Raw genomic sequence first — 19,736 nt, 5'->3', positions numbered from 1 at the left:
TGGGATGTCCTAACTGATTTGTTAAAGAAACGCTTCAGTTTTAACTCAAATGATTTGGTTTGTCAGCACGTGGGTTTAACCAATGTGGTTAACGTCCGAGACCTGCATCACTTTGAGCTTTCCTACCACGTTACGCTGACAAGCTGTGATAACTGAATACTGTCAAGGGCTGATTCATCTGTAACGCATCTCAGGGCAACCTCTTAGACTTAGACTTAATATGTCTTGTTTAAGGACGTGTTCTCGTGTATAATGGACTGTGTTGAGGGTGAGATTTATAGGATAAATGAGTCATTTCAAAAGCTCAGGTTTCCACGTTAATGACGTCCGGTTTGTTGAGGTTGTGTATTACACAAAATAATCAACATGTATTATTGAACTTTGTTTATTGTTTAAACTACCGGGCCAACGAAAACATAGACACATGTTTACTTGTGTCTAATAATGAAACAAACAAGAAATGGTTATTCCATGGTGATGTATTTGATACGGGTAGCATAGTTGTTTTTTGGATATATACTCACCGCCAAAAGAAACGCGAACCATAAAAACAAATAGAGAAGTATTTGCCGTTAAGAGATGTTTCCAATGTCTACCACTTAATGAGTGAGTATGGTTTTACGCCGCTTTTAGCAATATTCCAGCAATATCACGGAAATTGGCTTCACACATTATACCCATGTCGAGAATCGAACCCGGGTCTTTGGCGTGACGACCAAACGCTTAAACCACCAATGCTACCCGACCGCCTCCTACCACTTAATGACAAAACTAACAATCAGTCACGTTATACCACAGTGTCTTTATTATTATCCCGAGATGCTGCACGTGATTTCCAATTTTTTGTGCGTAGAACCAATCTAATATCTCTTGAATATGAGTAATTCTTGTATTTTAACCAACATGTATGATATTCGCGTTTCATTTGTCGGTGAGTATATATCTGGCAATCGTGGTAAATATTATGATAATGATGTGGACTAGACTGATGCCGAAGGTGAATATAATGATGGTGATGATGACAATGGTGATTCGGATTATGACTATGACAGCTTGATGATGGTGACAGTGGTGATAATATTTTTGATGAATCTTTGATAGGCATTTCCAAGTTGTCGGATGACAAAGTAGACACAATTTATGGATAACAGCTTCCTTATTATATTCTACTAGCGACGTTTCGGTATAGAGCCTTATACTGTTGTCGGGTGATTAAGAGGTCGCCTTCTGCCTTAAACAATTTCGGCTGACCTGTCCCTCTTTGGGACACATGTGTGTGAGTAGGGTACACATATCTATTGCGAGTTTGGTATTCACAGAATTTCTGTTTTTGTGTTGACATGATTTCCATTTTCGTATTTTGATATAATTTCATTTTTATCCTTGGCTGCTCTGTTTATACGTTCGAGTAGCTGTAAACCTCTCAGAAATAGAGTTGGTTTGGCCTTCGCTATTGCATCTCTTGGCTTTAGGAGATCTATGACCGATAGCGAGTCTAACTGTAATTCTTGTTTTACCGAGCCCGGGCTGGGGCGTGGTCTTGACATTCCGGTAACAAGTGAGCAATGGATTCAAGTTGATTGCAAGATCGACAAACCTTATTGTGTATTTAAACAGTAATGGCGACGTATTGTCTTCAGATAACACCCGTTTTTGTGCAGGTGAATCGATCAAAATCATGTGCACAGCACTATAGTGGCAAAAGTGGTTTTTCACGTGCAACTGGTCACGTGGCCATAATACCGCACGTGTTTTCAGCCATACTTGTTAGCAGTCATTAACAAAAAAAAGTAAAACACAAGAAAACAAAAGTCTTTACGGCCATTTGTCATGCCACGCCTTTCAAATGTGCAACGTGAACGTGCCATCGGCATGTTGCAGACGGGAACGTCCGTAGCTGAAGTCGCAAGGACGATGGGTTGTAGTCGACGGACTGTTTATGATTTACAGACGCGTCTACAGCAAACGGGTACCACCGCTGATCACCCTCGGCCAGGTAGACTACGTGTGACGTCACATGCAGAGAATCGTCAGATTGTCTTACGTCACCTCCGTAACCATTTTTTGACGGCTACATCAACCAGAAAGGAACTGATTAGGGGTAGACTGAGTGCGCAAACTGTTCGAAACCGTCTGAGAACTGCTCACCTTCAAGCACGACGGCCTTGCTGCGGGCCGATTCTGACTCAATTACACAGACGTCAACGTCAATTCCGGGCACAGCGACACTTACGATGGACTCAGAGGAATTGGAATCAAGTCGTCTTCAGTGATGAATCCCGATTTAATCTTCGATTTGCTGATGGTAGGGCGAGGGTGTGGAGGCGCCGTCATGAACGTTACGCCCAGTGTTGTGTACAGGAAGTTGGTTACCACCGTTAATTAAAATCCTTCTTTGGACATTAATCATTAAAAATTACCTTCTCTGATTCATTTGTCCGTTGTATATCATATATGGGATTACTTTTAAAAAATGTGAAGTCATCTATCAACTACGTCGTAATTGATGATTGGGTCTGGTTCGTCAGTGGCGTCTGAGATGAAGGAGCTGATTTACCTGAGGGAGCAAGGATTCTGGTAAGATGTAAGGCCGTGTCATAGACGACAGTGTCTCTGGAACACACACGTAGCCTGGTTTATGAGGGTTCTCGTGGGTTTTGATGGCGGCTCTGGCATAGGGTGACTGGGGGTGATTGATGGAGAGTTTTTTGTGAAGTACATGGCTAATTTCAGAGTTGTCCTTAAGGTGTTTGAACCAGGCTTAATGTTGGCATAGGAGTTTAGCTTTTAGGTCTTCCTTGATCTTGGAGTATGAGGTTGGGGTCTTGCGGTGGATGTTGTTGACTTGGTCTTGGAAGTCTGTAGTGTTCATGATGTTTGTGGCCTTGCCCTTGTCAGCAGGGACGATCTTGAATAAACTTGTCAGTTGGAGTTCTTTGATCGCTTGTCTCTCAGCTCTGGTCAGGTTTAGAGCTTGTTGTTCGGCTTTAGAAAGAATAAAAATGGTAACGCAGGTAATCGATCTCCCCCCATGGTGCGAGTTATGATCGTCATGGCGATGCTGATGATAACGATGTTGATTATGACAAAGGTGATACAACGATTATGATAATGTTGGTTGTTGTAATGATGATGATGATGATGATAATGATGATGATGATGATGATGATGATGACGACGAAAACAATATAGCTATATCATTATGATCATCATCAATCGTGTTCCAGTATCATGGTCTTCAGAGTAGCCGCTGTTGTCTTAAATTCATTCAACAACAATCTATTCTCAATCTGCCCTGCAGCTACACAGCGTACAATGACAAATATAGATCATAGCGAAATCAATACCGTTGTATATATGTTAGAACTGTGGTTACAAAGCTCTGTCAATTTCGACGCTCACATATCTATACGTGACCTCGCCACAGCTGTGAATCAGTCACGGCTCAGCATCAGTGAATTGCAGCTGATCAATTATTATTTCAAACCGGTTTGTTCTTATCTTGACCCTTTTTTAATTCACTCAACGCACGTGTTGCAAATAACACCGACTGAATCATATATGGGCATCATCTACAACAAATCTGTGAGGTAAGCCTTTTCAAGTACATGATCACATGTTGGTAATGGACTGGGACTCGCCTCGCTTGTCCCGGAATGACACGAGTGGTTACGATCGCCACAAATAGTTAGTACTATTTGTCACATAACCAGTAAGGGACAAGGTTTATCAATACCAAAACATCTTTTATCTGGGAAGTAGGGCTGCTTCATGTTGGATCGACCCGTGAAGATCGATCCGGGGTAGACTATCTCTTTAGCAACCCATGCTTGCCGTAAAAGGAGAAAATGCTTGTCGTAAGAGGCGACTGAGAGTATCGGGTGGACACGTTGATGCTTGTCATCGTATCCCAATTACGTGGATCGATGCTCATGATGTCAATCACTGGATTGTCTGGTTCAGACTCGATTATTTACAGACCGCCGTCATATAGCTGGAATATTGCTGAGTGCGGCGTTAAACAACAAACAAACAAACAATCATTTCGTCGCCTCCTACGATTAGCGTGGGCTGGTGGGGATTATTAGATTAGTGGGGAAGATAACAGGTAAAAAAGATTAGTGATGGTACAAACACAGAAATGTGCATCGTATTGAATGTGTTAGTATGGATATTTATGCTTGCTTTCACGCTGAGTCTAACTCTGCAATGTAATGCTCCTAATTATTCTAGGAACCCAACCCAGCAGCCATAATACTTTCCAAATTACCTCAATTTCATATATAGATCAATAATGTAATAATCTTCATACCTGTAATTGTATATCTACAATGGATCTAGACAGATGTGCATTGTTAAAACATCCATAGGTCTCACCCCATTTGTCAGATACAGTAAACTACGGTTATAACGAACATGCTTATAACGAACTGACTGATATAACGAACCTATTTTTTATTCCCGGCCATTTGTTGTATATATGCTGTATATATGCTTATAACGAACTACGGTTATAACGAACTAAAATAAGTGGTCCCTTTGAGTTCGTTATAACCGTAGTTTACTGTACATTTAAACCCCCAAAAATGCCAAGGTTGAGTTCTTCCATTATCCGATGCGTGTTACCAAGTGGTAAAATGGATTAGTTCCGATCAAACCCAATTTGCCAGACACCTCGTGAGAATATAAGACTTATAATAAATAAGACTTATAATAAATAAATGAAACTACTTCAAGGGTGTTTCATGGGCATTAATAGCCACATAAAGAATCAACAAGGTGTATTTTATTACTATATCAAAGTACAGCATTTAGCACTTTGGAACCGATTACTTTTGTCGACTCAATTTCGGTGAACATATAATCTCATAATCAATTTATTCTACAGAAAATGGCAAAATGTTGTCACTGACTAAAACATGATATTCTCTTGTTTTTATAAAAATATATGCGACAAAATCCTTTCCATATCATAATAAAGAAGAAAACAAATTTCATTTCTAAGTTTCAACACTATCGACAGGGTATACTGTAAATCCTGAAATTAATGCGACTCAATATTAATGCGACTTACCCCCTTTTGCTAGTGGAATGATATATTTCCTTACCCTAATCCAACCTTATCTTAATCCAATATGTAATCCAGTATCTAATCATAAAAACACATTTTTTCATGTTAATTCGGCTTCTCATTTTGGATGTTATTAGTTAAAAGTTCATTTTTCTTGAAATACTTTTTATATTATGTAAAACAAAACATTTTAGAAATTTGTACATTATACAATTTGTGATGTATTCACCCTTTGGTATTGAGCGTATAATCAAGTTCTGTATTAGCATACTTTAAATAACCAGACTGCATCTTACCTTCTAACTGCTATTCTTACTAATTAAGATTTTTGTGGTAATGATATTTGATGTTGATATTCCATGTTCTTCACATTTTCATAAGCTTTCTGCAAACCTGCCATGTTTGTGAAATATTCTGATATCTCTGATAATACAATTTTGTAAAACATATAAATTGACAAAACTCAATATTCTCGTAAGAAGCTGAGGTGAGAACTTCCACATTAACGTTGCTTTCATGATCAGATGGTTCATTGGTTAAATATATACGGGTATTAAGTAAAACAATACATATTCCTATTGTATCCGAGCATTGACTTCAAACGTCTTCATTTATTTGATCCTAATGATAGAGAGGATCATTGGTTTTTATGGACTTGTCAATCTCCACAACAGGAAAATATAATATGTTTTGACTCCACTGTGTAGCAACTGGGGTGTCTGACAAATGGGGTATGACTTATCCTTACAACTCCTGGTATATACACATCCATGTTTGTTTGCACCTAAGATGAGGTGAGATGAAATTTGGGTTTGACGTCGCGTCCAAGATTATTGCACCTATATAGCGACATGCATGCACGTGCGTGTGTGTGGCTGCTTGAACTAGTCCGGACTGAAGCCGATTTATAGTGCTAGCCCACTGAGATACCATGCCGCAGTGAAAATACTGACTTCGATATAGCCGACCTGTCCTTGTTTTAGCCCCTTAATGCCGAGCGCCAGACAGGGTAACAACAAGTACCATCTTTAAGCGACTTTTGGTATAAATTTAAGGGAATAACATGCATTCCTCAGTTTGAACATTTCATGTCATGTTTGACATGAAGGTACTCTGCTTTTATTTGCCACGAAATGTAGACACAATACAGCAACAATTAAACGTTCGGTAGGAGAGGATTTATCTTGACTTTCCAATCCCTAATACGAATAGTTTATCATTGAAATTGTTATAGTGCAGCCCATTTCAATACTTTTAATTAAAGCTTCATTTATTTTAAATACCTGATTGGTTCAATATGTTTCCAAGTGCACCGAAATTCTATGCCCTTTGGCTGTTTAATATATTCAGCAAACATTCGGCGTATCCCCTTTTATCATAAGCAGGAACCCAAATCTCCAGCGCTATTTATAAATGTCAATCAACACCTCCTTAGGTCACCGGATCTTACGTATATACATACACGTGGGTCAATGACCTTGCCCCTTGCTATGTAATACCTCTATCTATAAAACCTGACTGACATTGTCAGTCAGAGAGACAGGCAGATCATCGACTGGTGTAAGTGACAGAGCGGATCTCCCCACCCGGGAATATTGGCCACCCGGTCCCGGTGTGCGTTCTGTCACGTTATTATTAACTAGACCCTTTCGACCTATTCCAACCCATCAACAATAAACATGGCTGCTGTCGTCTTTAACGTCAAACCTTGAGTTTTGTCTTCCGTCTCCACCCTGGGCTACCATCCGAAGGCCGAAATGTAGGCTCTTGGACAGATATTGTCATAGTTCTAAAATAACTATAATTAATCCATTATTATAGTGGTCATTTTTCAATAATACGTGTTGTATTTTTCTCAATATATTATCTTACAACTAGCCAAACCTAAATATATTTCTGCAGATAATGTTAGTCAGTTGCCGTCCACGTAACTGACCGTCACAAACCAGCGACTCTGCATTACCTGACGCAGTCAACTGGCACCGCTAGGGTTATGTCCTAGGCTGTAACGTGCTCTGTATGGTCGGACGCGCCATCATTTTAATATCAGATAGGTTGGAATATAAAGTATATTACGTGGTCAGTGCACTCCGTAACTAACGAATAATTGTAACTAATACACCAGGCATTTGGCAGATTTAGATCATAGCTTCAATATTAGGTAACTTGCGCATTGTAAAGAGTCTGAGTCCAAATGTACGGAGTCCAGTGGCAGATACTTCACTCTACCACGGATAAAGACTTCAAGGGACTCAGCAGCCTTTTCTCTGTTTTAAGATATGATAACATTACTTTCTTGTCAAATTCTCCTTGCCTTAAACTTAAATGATATCATATGTACGCCACTATATTTTACCATCGCTTGATATATTTAACAGTAAGTTATATTTCATTTACATGTTTCATGTATTCTACCGCAAAGCAACTTGAATGTTAATTTTATGTGTGTGTGTTTATTTCGATATTAGTAGATTTGTTCACTTGTACATTAACTGTTGATAGGCCAAGTGATAGATAAAGCCGTACATTACATAGCATGAGAAAGAGTACATAGTGGTAAATACCCGCGGGTAATCTCGCGTAAATACCGTCTCATGCGAATATTGGTCATGCTACGTCTATCATTTGGTTAAGCATTTACGGCATAGAAATTATGCAGTGTGTTAAATACATTTGTATGTAAATACATCAGTAACGCAAGAATGCCGTAAATGTAAATGTTAACTGTTCCTGTATGAAATGTCTTAGTTAGAATAAATTAAAATACTTCCAAGTCCTTTACTATACACAATCCGCTTTTTGTAACTGTATTAACATATTTATCAAAAGGGGCGGTCGGGTAGCCTAGTGGTTAAAGCATTCGCTCGTCACGTCGAACCCCGGGTTCGATTCTAGACATGGGTACAATGTGTGAAGCCCATTTCTGGTGTTCCCCGCCGTGATATTGCTGGAATATTGCTAAAAGCGGCGTAAAACCATACTCACTCACTATTTATCAAAACAATCATGTCACAAGCCATACACGTTCTACCACACTGCCATCTGAACAGTGGTGTATTATTGATGGTACTATTTACGAAACATATGAAATATAGAACCTTGAATAATGTAAATCACTATTATTTGGTTATTTAGAAGTTATATTACTCTGTTGTCAAATTGATATTTAATGTGATAAGTCATTAACTGCATCCATCTTGTTATGGAATACTGTTTGAATATCTCGCTCTATAATCTCTCAATTTTAAGGTGATAGCCGAGAAATCATCTCTACCAAGTTAATTCCCCCACTACCTTGGTCATTGTGACCTGGCAAACGGTACCACGCCAAGACAAGCCAAAACAGTCCCAAAACCAATCTACGTCAAAATTATGAAATTAATTCTTAACAAAGGGTTATCTGTAACTTGTAAAAGTGTTTCGGACATTAATGCAACAGCTTGTTTTCCTTGAATCTGAGCTCTTTGTTGTAGCAGACCCCTGAAGATGCGGGGTAGCATATGTCTTCAGCAACCCATTCTTGCCGTAAAATGCGGCTAACGGAGCGGGTGGTCACGCTCGCTGACATGGTTGATGCATGTCATCGTATCCCAATTGCTTGGATCGATGCTCATGATATGAATCACTGGATTGTCTCGTTCAGACTCGATTATTTACAGACCGCCGTCATATAGGTTGAATATTGCTGAGTGCGGCGTTAAACAACAAGCAATGTTTTCGTCATTTCAAGAACAGTCTCGTAGAACGTGTCCTTCGTTTGAGAATTGACATTGACTTTGTGTGAGTTCAATGTAGTATGAACCTTCAAAGAGTCGGTAACCGTGAAGATCCGGGGTAGAATAGGTCTTCAGCAACCCATGCTTGCCATAAAAGGCGTCTATGCTTGTCCTAAGAGGCGACTAACGGGATCGGGTGGTCAGGTTCGCTGACTTGGTTTGAAGCATGTCATCGCATCCCAGTTGCGTGGATCGATGATCGTGATGTCAACCACTGGATTGTCTAGTCCGGTCCAGACTCGATTATTTACAGACCGCCAGTAACTGGAATATTGCTGAGTGCGGCGTTAAACAACAAACAAAAAACAAACATTATCCATGAAAATCATGTTACCAAATCGAAGAGTCGGGGCCAGACTGACTTGTTACAGGTAGAGAGGGTGTACCCATGTTGTGCACGTGCAGGTCATGACTACGCTCCCGTGGATACACGTGTTGCTCATAAGACTACTGAGAGGTCGGGGTGACAAGCCGATGCCAGAATCTCTTAAAGTCGTTTGATAGAAATTAATTAATTAATTAATTAAAAACCCATAAACATGTCAAAGCTAGGTAAGCGTGGCCAAATCATACATTATCAGAATGGAGAGATGTCATATAATGTCATTAATAACATGGAAAAAGAATTTAACAATCAATCCAAGCGTTTTCATAAGCAAGCATTGCCACTGGCTAGTCTGTATCAACACTAAAGCGCATCGTTGTCAGCCAAAACAGGACACGCACATATCCATCGTACTACTTGTCGCGGACCCCCCGCTACCCCTTTCTTCATAATGGTACGCGGCAGTGTGCGGACCTCCTACACAGTCATACGGGGCTAATTGTCATGTCACGACTTATCCTGGCTTACAAGAAAGTTCACATTTGAGCATGGACAGCGGGTGTCTATATGAAGAGGATGTAAGGATCGATCAAATTATCGATGCATCGTAATTAACCACGCTAATGATGTTCAGTCAAGATATCAGTATCTGACATTGATGGAGCGGTACACATTCAATGGCATCAGTAGAGGTTACAAATATAAAGCATATTGTTAATCATAAATATGTGTATCAGCTTTGATAAAAACAGACACCCTGCTTGACGATGCATTTGGAAATGCATTGAGAACATTTTTCAAGGCTGACTTGGAGGATATGAAAGACGCGTTAAGCTGAGTCATCATGGAAACAAAAGGCGGCCATTTTGAACTTGGACGGTCATCTTATATTTTCTGAATTAAACGTTCATACGTGTATCACCATTTGAACAATTCGCCTATATTTTGTACTTCATCTGCCCCACTATATACACGGGGCGGTGTCATCGGCAGTGTAGGTACTCCAGTGAAACCCCGTCAATGTCCCAGGTTAAATTATCTCGAGTAACTCATCTCCGGAATAACAAAACATAATTGCCGTGTAATGTGATATAGAGATTCACACGGAATACCAACGGAATGATGATGATGATGATGATGATGATGATGATGATGATGATTATGATGACTCGATGACGATGATGATGATGATGATGATGATGATGATGATGATGATGTGAGGTGAGGTGAAATGGGGTCCCGGGCGGACACTCTACCACTCGACTACGGGGGTGGTCTGATGATGATGATGATGATGATGATGATGATGATTTGCTTCATTTTCAGTATGGGAGAGCAAAGCAAGACCGAAGAAGCAGATGACAAACAAGGTAAATATTTTCGATAATGAGAGACCAGTTATTCAGCACAGAACTCCCCACCATGGAAATATACGCTAGAAACACATTACACTTAAACTCCGGTCAACCGGCCAGTGTGCATAACGAATTTCATTCTCAGCTCCTTGAGAACACAATCCAAGCCAATCCCACCGGGTACCTCTTCGCTGCTTGATGAACTGAAGCAATTATTGATAAAAGTTACTTGTGTTTCAGTTCGGGCAAGGGCACAGACTCTAAAACTCCGAGCATTTAGCTTGCCGAGCGCTCACTCATCCATGGTTGTTTAATGGTTTTAAAGCGGTACTGGGTTCCGTTCAAGATCACTTAAAGAAAGATGGTTTCATTTCTTGATACCTCTTCCCCCGATGCTTTGGTTTTCTTCCGTCTAATGCTAAAAAAGACAGATCAGTCTTGATCGATGCTGACGCTATCGATTTGTCTGCATCACTGGTTTCAAGGCAACTTGATATAGGTGGAAGTTATATCTTTCCTTCAGCCCCGGTTTTGAGTTACGTGACTGCAGTACAAGTGGACTGAAATGGGGATCGGTTGATTACAATGGCGACTGACAGTGTGTAATACATAAATATTTCCCAGAAAGATTCTCAATGCTGATTTGTCAGTTAATCCATAAGTATGACGTCGCAACTTGCACCAATGGCTGCCTTATTATAAGGGTAACGCTATTTTTCAGGGCATTATCATTTGCAGAAGCCCGAGGTCTTCCATTATCCCCTATGATAATGGCCCGTCGTCAAGCAATATGAGGGCATTATCAAGTTACAGTGGCCCACCGATTTCTGATAACATGCGGGCGGTTTATTGATAATTCTATCCATTTTGGCTACAAGGTATGTCATCGAATCTCAGTGACGTGGGTCGTTAAACATTGCGGTTTATGTGATCCGGGTTCGATCACTATCATGTTGCTTACGATCGCTTATTCCGTTTAACCTCATTAGATCCATACGTTAACTGTCATCTGTCGAATAGGTATTCGATGTGTTGCCCATTTTTATTTTAAGAAAAGTAGGAAAGTAGGCAGTTGACTGCAGTCACGGAGGTGTTGTGGTAGACAATAGATGATGTAATGGTACGATTGTGACGTCATGAACAATGGATGATGTCATACTTTTTTGCAACCAACAATGCTTCAATGTGACGTCATACCGCTTCAACACAACAATGTATTTGCCTTATATTTAAGAAATATATGACTCGTGGTCGTTGTTTATCGTACAATAAAACACTGAAGGTAGAATAAACCACGAGGACACACAGTGGTTTATTCTCCCTGCTGTGTTTTATTGCACGATAAACAACGACCACGAGTCTTTTATGAGATATCAACATTTTGAACAGCCTCTTTAAGGATGGTAATAAAAAGTTTTTACAAAATATGTACCCCTATTTAAATAATGGTTACTCCATGAATACAATCCGATCTCGGCAATGTCGGTGACAAGTCTAGTTTATTAACAAGGGGCTTACGTTTGGTATTTCCCAGATATTCTTACATATTCTCAAGTCGATTATCTGTACCTTTCCTCCCAAAACCGATTGATCTGCGTTGCCCGGCTACATCTATGGGGAACAACTCACAAGACACTTCCCGCACAAACGGGGGCACGGGTGGCCCAGTCGTCTAAGGCGCCGCGATTCGCTGTGCAGAGTTGCGTCCCTTTTGGCGTCCCTTTTGGCACGCCAGAAACCTATAGTTGTAGGTTCGAATCTAATCGGTTCGCCCCGATTGTGTTTCTAGGTTTGCCAGCACCATACCCGTGCTCGTGAGTTTCACCGAAGTGGTAAACATCTGAGACCTGCATCACTTCGGGCTTTCCTCCCACATTAAGCTGACACGCCGTGATATAACTGGAATACTGTTAAAAGCGGCGTTAAACCCAACTCACTCACTCAGATTTTGTATATTCTTCCACTTTACTGTGGGTGTTATGTATGAATAGTACATGAATAAAATAACTTAAATTTAAACTCGTTTTATTTTATATAGCCTACACACATTTATGGGGGGCGGTCGGGTAGCCTAGTGGTTAAAGCGTTGGCTCGTCACGCTGAAGACCCGGGTTCGATTCCCGACATGGGTACAATGTGTGAAGCCCATTTCCGGTGTCCCCCGCCGTGATATTGCTGGAATATTGCTAAAAGCGGCGTAAAACCATACTCACTCACTCACTCACTCACACACATTTATGCAATGAAAGGGAAACGTGTTTTATAAAATTGCAGCATGCAATAAGTTTCAAAGTCGAAGAAACCTATTTGCAGCTGCACACAACGTACAAAAACATCATATCACGTTTTAACTGATTTTAGTTGAAATATGCACTTTGTTTAATTGTTGCATAAAATGAAAACATGTTTTTAAGGACATATTATACTCAATAATTCTTATCTTATCAATGTAGATCTATTTTAAATTGACTTAAGACAAAACTGTAATAGTTTCCCCTTCTCATTTGGGTCTCCTGCGTCGGACATTTACGAATCCGTAAATAAAGAAATATCATTTTGACATTTTGCACGAATCGCGCATAAAATTTCAAGCGAATCGTAATAACAGGCCCTAGTTTATACGGAAATCACCGAACATTAGCGAAGGATAACTTCATCCACACTTCCTGTACAGCTGTCAAACACGGACCACGCGCAGACTGTTTTCCTTCGTCTGTCACTTTGCTTGACTGCACACTGGGAAATGTCATTCTCCTGACTAGATTCATTATCTCATTCCATTTCTGTAAGAATACAACAATAAGCCTGGCATCATGTCGTCTGCTTCAGGGGATTCGGTGTCACTGTTCCAACGACTGTACTCTGCCGTATTTTATGGAGTCGCCTCTTTTCTCATCATCGTTGTAAACAAGATAGTGCTGACAACATACAGGTGGGTATTTGGTGCGATTGGGTGTGGCATCAGTCACTTATAAGGTAGTCTTTCTACATGTTCTAACTTTCTAGACATAGTCTTATATGATTCTTGGTTTGTCAGCGCCGTAATTTAGGTCTATAGCCCAGTGTAGCCAAGAGCTGTGAGCTGGTCCCAACCAGTCAAGACAAGGCTCTCAACGGAAGCAGGGTTCTGTCGGTGACAGTCGTTTCCCAGTAGTTTCGTGGTTAGGTCGTTTGATAAACCGGTTGTTTTAGTATAAGTTTTTTTCAAGGACAGGAATTACCGTTAACCCTAGCACCTGGCAATAAATATCGACCTGGCTAGTTACAGTGTTTGCAAAGACGTGAACTAGGCCTAGATGTCTTTAGTTTTAGCCTAGTAGACAAGCCTATTATAAAGCTACGTACCAAGTGTTTCACATGATAATAAAGCAGAACTTTAAACAGTGCATATCAAGCCAATGTTAAAGTACATACTTTTAGTAAAATCTTTTAACACTGAACTTGGCTCCAATCTAAAGAAATTCATATCACTTTTTTTGTAACCGCAAGCCACATTTTTAATTAGCCTCACCTATTTTCGAGCCCTTCCACAATATGTCACCACCTGCTTAATGATATAAGCAGGATAGAATTTTCAAAGCCCATTGGACACATCAAGGTGTTGGCCACTTGCCGCTGAAGTTATGTTACAAATTAAGCTACACAAGGTGAGATCTTCAGTAATTAATGAAAACATACCTATGCTCAAAACTTTCACCAACACACATTTTGATCAAACTTGATCTGATGATTATTTTGCTTCAGAACAATTGTATGCACTAATAATGTATTGGCTGTTGTTTGTTAACGTCCTGGGTTTAATGTCATTTGAGTGTTCATGTTGTGCATCCATTTCTAACTTGACTCAAATGGAGGGGTTCGAAGTCATGTGACGGCAACAAGATGGTGCCTGATCAACTCGTCTCACTCAACAATGCATTATCACAATAAGATAAGCAAGACAGTTATTTGACCTTCCAAGTGCTAACAAATATAAATGTTCTAAAAAAATTAGGAACTAATTTAAGTGTATTGGGATTTTGTTATAAGACGTAATCAGAAATACTTCCTAGGGTCTGGAAAACCCATAACACAAAGATAAACATATCTGCAATATTGTTAAGAACAAATACAGATGATGCAGTGACCTAAATAAAGGTATACACTGTATAATATATAAGCACTCCGGATAACATAACAACATTAGAGTAACAAAATTTACGGGATACAAAATGACACCTGGCCATTTTGCCTTGACTCACAAAAAGACTCGAGACTCCCTCATGGCTCACGGTTACCTAAAGTGGTAAGTTTGAACTTGTTACCTTCTACAGTGGGTTATATCCACAGGAACTCGATATTGCACTATGTAAAAATATACGCCCCCTATATAGGCCGTTTATGACACATAAGCTGACAATCTGATATGCCATGTTTCCTGTAATAAGCGCCGAGTCACTGATCATGCTGGTAGGCGCTGACACACTCACTGTCATTCCTTACCTAAATATTGGTACCTAACTAATAACTATTTCCTTCTTCTCCTTCTTTGAAGGAGCAGAGAATATCCAGCAAGTTATTTCACCTGAATAAAACAAAAATTGTTGATGCGTCTTAAAGTAATAATCACTTGCGCACCCACATATGTGTTTTCTTCACAAGTTTTACTATTTTAAAAATTATTTTCAGGTTCCCTTCATTCCAGATACTAGCTATTGGACAGGTAGGTGTACAAACTTTTGTGTAAGCTAATGATTTGTTTATGTTGTATTATCAATGGTTATAAAGGAATCAATTTGGGTTATCGTCAGCTTGTTCACATTCACGAATTGGCTGACTTGTACCTGATGTTAATTAAGTTCATTTACTCTTTGGCTGACCTGTTCACACATGTAGTACCAGATATTTTGGGGACATTTCACAATTTACCACTGGTTACATTAAACACGTATTTAGACCATGTAGACAGACGTAACCATAACAAAGTTTAGCCTTGTTTGAATTATCACCATTCCTCAATAGTCACCAGTATGCATTTAGACCCGTGAAGAATAGGCCTTCAGCAACCCATGCTTGCCGTAAAAGGCGACTATGCTTGTCGTAAAAAGGCGACTAACAGGATCGGGTGGTCAGGCTTGCTGACTTGGTTGATGCATGTCATTGGTCCCAATTGCGTGGATCGATGCTCATGATGTCAATCACTGGGTTGTCTGGTCCGGACTCGATTATTTATAGACCACCGTCATATAGCTGGAATTTTGCTGAGTGTTGCGTTAAACAACAAACCAACCAACAGTATGCATTTAATTGTGATAAAGATGCAAAGAAACCATATTAAAACATAGTAACGTTATGGTAAACTTTGACATTTGATTTGCAACTCATAGCACATGTACAAATGTCAAGACAAGAAGATTTTGTTTCTGTTTGTTTCTGATCGTCATGTATGGCTCAAGTGTGTGAAACAAGTGAACTCAGATTTACTATGGGGCTTCCCTTTATGGCGAGACTTATTTTGTTGCTCATTTTACAGATATGTTTTCCTGAAAGCTCCTGGTTGGTAGATAGGAAAATATGAAAGACACGGCTTAGCAAATGTTATGCATTATTTTTTGATGTGCTGAATAAGTAAGTTTGCAGTCAGTGTTATTAAAATAGGATAGTGATTTTCAGATTTTTGTGTTTTTGACCCGGTTTTCAGGTTTAGGGTTGTTGGATCCTTAATCTAATTTCTTTTTTAAAGCATTGATGGTATTTTGTATTTGAAGGTGAAATCCAATGAGTCTGTATTGTTCCTCTGTGTTTCAGATGGTCACTGGGATTGTTGTGCTGTTCCTTGCAAAGAGGGTGGGGCTGGTTCATTTTCCAGGCCTGTCAAAAGAAACTGTGTTAAAGGTAGCATTGATATTTCAGAGTTCAGATTTACTGGTGTTATTGAGTATTTGATGCCTGGAAATTCCATTTGAAAATTCAGATAATATAATTACCATGCACAAATTTTAAAATGCTAAAGTTATAGTTAATTTCCCCAGCACTCTTCTCTTATGTCTCTGTGGAATGCTATGATGTCATGTCACATGCTTCTGTGACAACAGATTGAGGTGAAAAATGAACTGAATTGAAGTTGTTCTGATAAATATTAATGACACTTAATTAATGATATAATAATTATTGCATTTTTTTGGTTAAATTTGGAATTTTTATTTAGAAAAATAAAGATAGCAAAAATATTCATAAGCGGTGGTTTCTTGGATCCAGTCCCATTCTACAATGCTTTCATCATGTTCATCAATCAGATTGCAGCACGCATTTTGCAAAAAAATGTGCACAGAAATTGAAGGACCTGTGGTGTTTGTGTAAAGGGTGGGTTTCGGTGGGGCAATCATTGGAGGCTTATGTAAAGCTGTGGTTCTGGTGGTGGTGTGAAAAGAATATACAGTTTGAACATGTTGAATGGGGGAAATGGAAAAAAACCATACAATTAGTTTGATGTTAAAAATTGATATCACACACTACATCACTGGCTTCATTGCGCAGTCAATCCCTCACCCCATCACTCTATTATCAATCCATTACTCCATTGCGTGTTCATCATTTACGCTGTTTCTCATTATCACTCTCCATCTATTATTCCATCCCTCAATCATACACTCCAACACCCTATCGGCCACTCCACTCAATCATTCAATTCTTAGTCATCACCTGTTCCCCCCACCCTGATCAATCCATCAGTCACTCTATCACCCGTTCCATCCCTCAATAGTTCCATCACTCACTTGATCACTTATTCCATCCCTCAATCATACACTCCAACACCCTATCGGCCACTCCACTCAATCATTCAATTCTTAGTCATCACCTGTTCCCCCCACCCTGATCAATCCATCAGTCACTCTATCACCCGTTCCATCCCTCAATAGTTCCATCACTCACTTGATCACTTATTCCATCCCTCAATCATACACTCCAACACCCTATCGGCCACTCCACTCAATCATTCAATTCTTAGTCATCACCTATTCCCCCCACCCTAATCAATCCATCAGTCACTCTATCACCTGTTCCATCCCTCAATAGTTCGATCACTCACTTGATCACTTATTCCATCCCTCAATCATACACTCCAACACCCTATCAGCCACTCCACTCAATCATTCAATTCTTAGTCATCACCTGTTCCCCCCACCCTGATCAATCCATCAGTCACTCTATCACCCGTTCCATCCCTCAATAGTTCCATCACTCACTTGATCACTTATTCCATCTCTCAATCATTCCATCACTCACTGTTCACCAGGTGATGTGTGGATTACATGCCTGTTGTATGTGTTGCAGGTTTGGCCGCTGCCTCTCATCTATGTGCTGAATCTTCTCACAGGACTTGGGGGAACACAGCGGCTCAAGTTAGTTTTACAACTACTGCTCAGTTTTAGTGGTGCTAACTTTTAGTCACCACTTTGATAATCACAAAAATGCATTAAACTATTTCAGTTATCAATTGATTGTTTAGTCCATTCATTCTATTCAGGAATTTTGTTAGTGTTTCTAAAGCCAGCTGTTTTCAGATCTTGTCTGCAAGGGGCCATGGGTGGACCTGTTGTCTAAGGCGCCGCAATTCGCTGTGCAGAGTTGCTTCCCTTGGGCATGCCAGAAACCTATGATTGTGGGTTCAGTGCCCGGTTTGCCACAATTATGTTTCTAGGTTTGTCAGCACTAACCCATGCTCCTTGATTTCACCAAAGCGGTAAATGTTTGAGACCTGCATCACTTCAGGCTTTCCTCCAACATTAAGCTGACATATGGTGATATAACTTGAATACTGTTCAGAGCGGCTTTAGACCCAACTCACTCACTCACTCTTGTCTTACAAGATGCCTGTGATTGGTGTAAATGAATACAGTAATTTAAACATAGATCTTTGTTGCAAATAATGTGAAACTTGTCCATGCAGACTCCATGTCTCTATGTTTACCGTTGTCGTTTCAGTTTGCCCATGTTTACAGTATTAAGAAGATTTTCTATTCTTTTCACAATGTTTGGAGAATACCTGATATTAGGGTAGGTATTGCTGTAAATAACAAAATGGAAGACAAGTTCATTTGTGAATTATATTGCATGTAAGCATTCATATTAGGATGTTTTTTTAAGTACTTTGCTTACAGATCTACTGACTTCTAATTATATGAATGTTGAGAACCATATATGTTTTTCTTTTCTTTCTGCTAAGTCTTGTTTCATGAATGCAAAACATCCTTCGAAGATCAATAGGCCAAGGGAGGTAACCCTGTGACTTGTCATTAAGAACAAATATGCTTTTTCAAGAGTATTGTTTCAAGAGTATTTTTTACAATTATATTTTATTTTGACCCTGATATCTTTTTTTCTTAAAATGTAATTTGTAAAACCAGTTATAAAACAAGAAGGTTCTCAGCACTGATCATTTGAAAAAAACTATAATCTATTTTCACTTCACAAGAAAAGTTTTTCTATATTCCTGTACCTTATTACATGTATAATTGGGAACATTGTGAGCACGATTATTTTCCCTGAATTTTGATGAATGTGTATGTATTATTTGACATGATAAAATTAGCATGTGAGGTATCCAGTTATTGATGTTTTGTAGAATGATGATGATGATGATGGTGATTTATTCTTCATGATAGATACAGTGTTGCCTTAACAACGAAGTTGACAGTGTTGCTGATGATACTGGGAGCTATTATAGCAGGAAGGTATATTCTACTTGTCATTGTACCCTGACATTATGAACTGTTGCTCATAATATCAACCACTGGTTTTATTTATGTGCATGTCAAGGCAACATAGCTGGAATATTGCTGACTTGGGTGTTAAACAACATTGAACCACTCACTAATTCAATATGGGCGGTTGGGTAGTCTAGTGGTTGAAGCATTCACCTGTCATTGAGAAGGCCTGGGTTTTATTCCCCTCATGGGTACAATGTGTGAAGCCTTTCTGACGTAATGTGCCATGGAATATTGCTACAAATAAAACCAGTTGACTCCAAAGGTTTTTCACTTAGCCAAATGGCTTTCAGGGAGAACAAATTAACCAGGAAGGCTGTTATTTATTTGTCAAGATGACATAACTGGTATATTGCTGCCCATGGTATTGTAACAACATTCACGCTGTCACTAATTCAATGAAGGCGATGGGGTAGACCAGTTGATGAAGCGTTTTCATGTCCTTCAGAATACCCAGGTTCG

At 39.5% G+C, this 19,736-nt stretch overlaps 1 protein-coding gene across 4 annotated transcripts in view; it reads left to right on the top strand.

Moving 5' to 3' along the window:
• LOC124135638 (UDP-N-acetylglucosamine/UDP-glucose/GDP-mannose transporter-like) overlaps window positions 1-19,736 on the top strand; it is an 85,877-nt gene that overhangs the window by 42,956 nt on the left and 23,185 nt on the right. For all 4 annotated transcript variants that reach the window (XM_046501065.2, XM_046501066.2, XM_048399695.1 and 1 more), the window contains 7 exons: window positions 10,499-10,542; window positions 13,357-13,459; window positions 15,196-15,229; window positions 16,315-16,401; window positions 17,842-17,909; window positions 18,493-18,564; window positions 19,173-19,241. In XM_046501065.2, coding sequence (XP_046357021.2) covers window positions 10,499-10,542; window positions 13,357-13,459; window positions 15,196-15,229; window positions 16,315-16,401; window positions 17,842-17,909; window positions 18,493-18,564; window positions 19,173-19,241 — 477 coding nt within the window. The remainder of the gene's footprint in view (window positions 1-10,498; window positions 10,543-13,356; window positions 13,460-15,195; window positions 15,230-16,314; window positions 16,402-17,841; window positions 17,910-18,492; window positions 18,565-19,172; window positions 19,242-19,736) is intronic.

The sequence above is a fragment of the Haliotis rufescens genome, unplaced genomic scaffold (genome assembly GCF_023055435.1).
Source record: "Haliotis rufescens isolate VD_foot unplaced genomic scaffold, xgHalRufe1.0.p SCAF_2, whole genome shotgun sequence".
Taxonomy (NCBI): domain Eukaryota; kingdom Metazoa; phylum Mollusca; class Gastropoda; order Lepetellida; family Haliotidae; genus Haliotis; species Haliotis rufescens.
The sequence above is the reverse complement of the archived record's forward strand: the minus strand, read 5'-3'. Positions and strand labels throughout refer to the sequence as shown.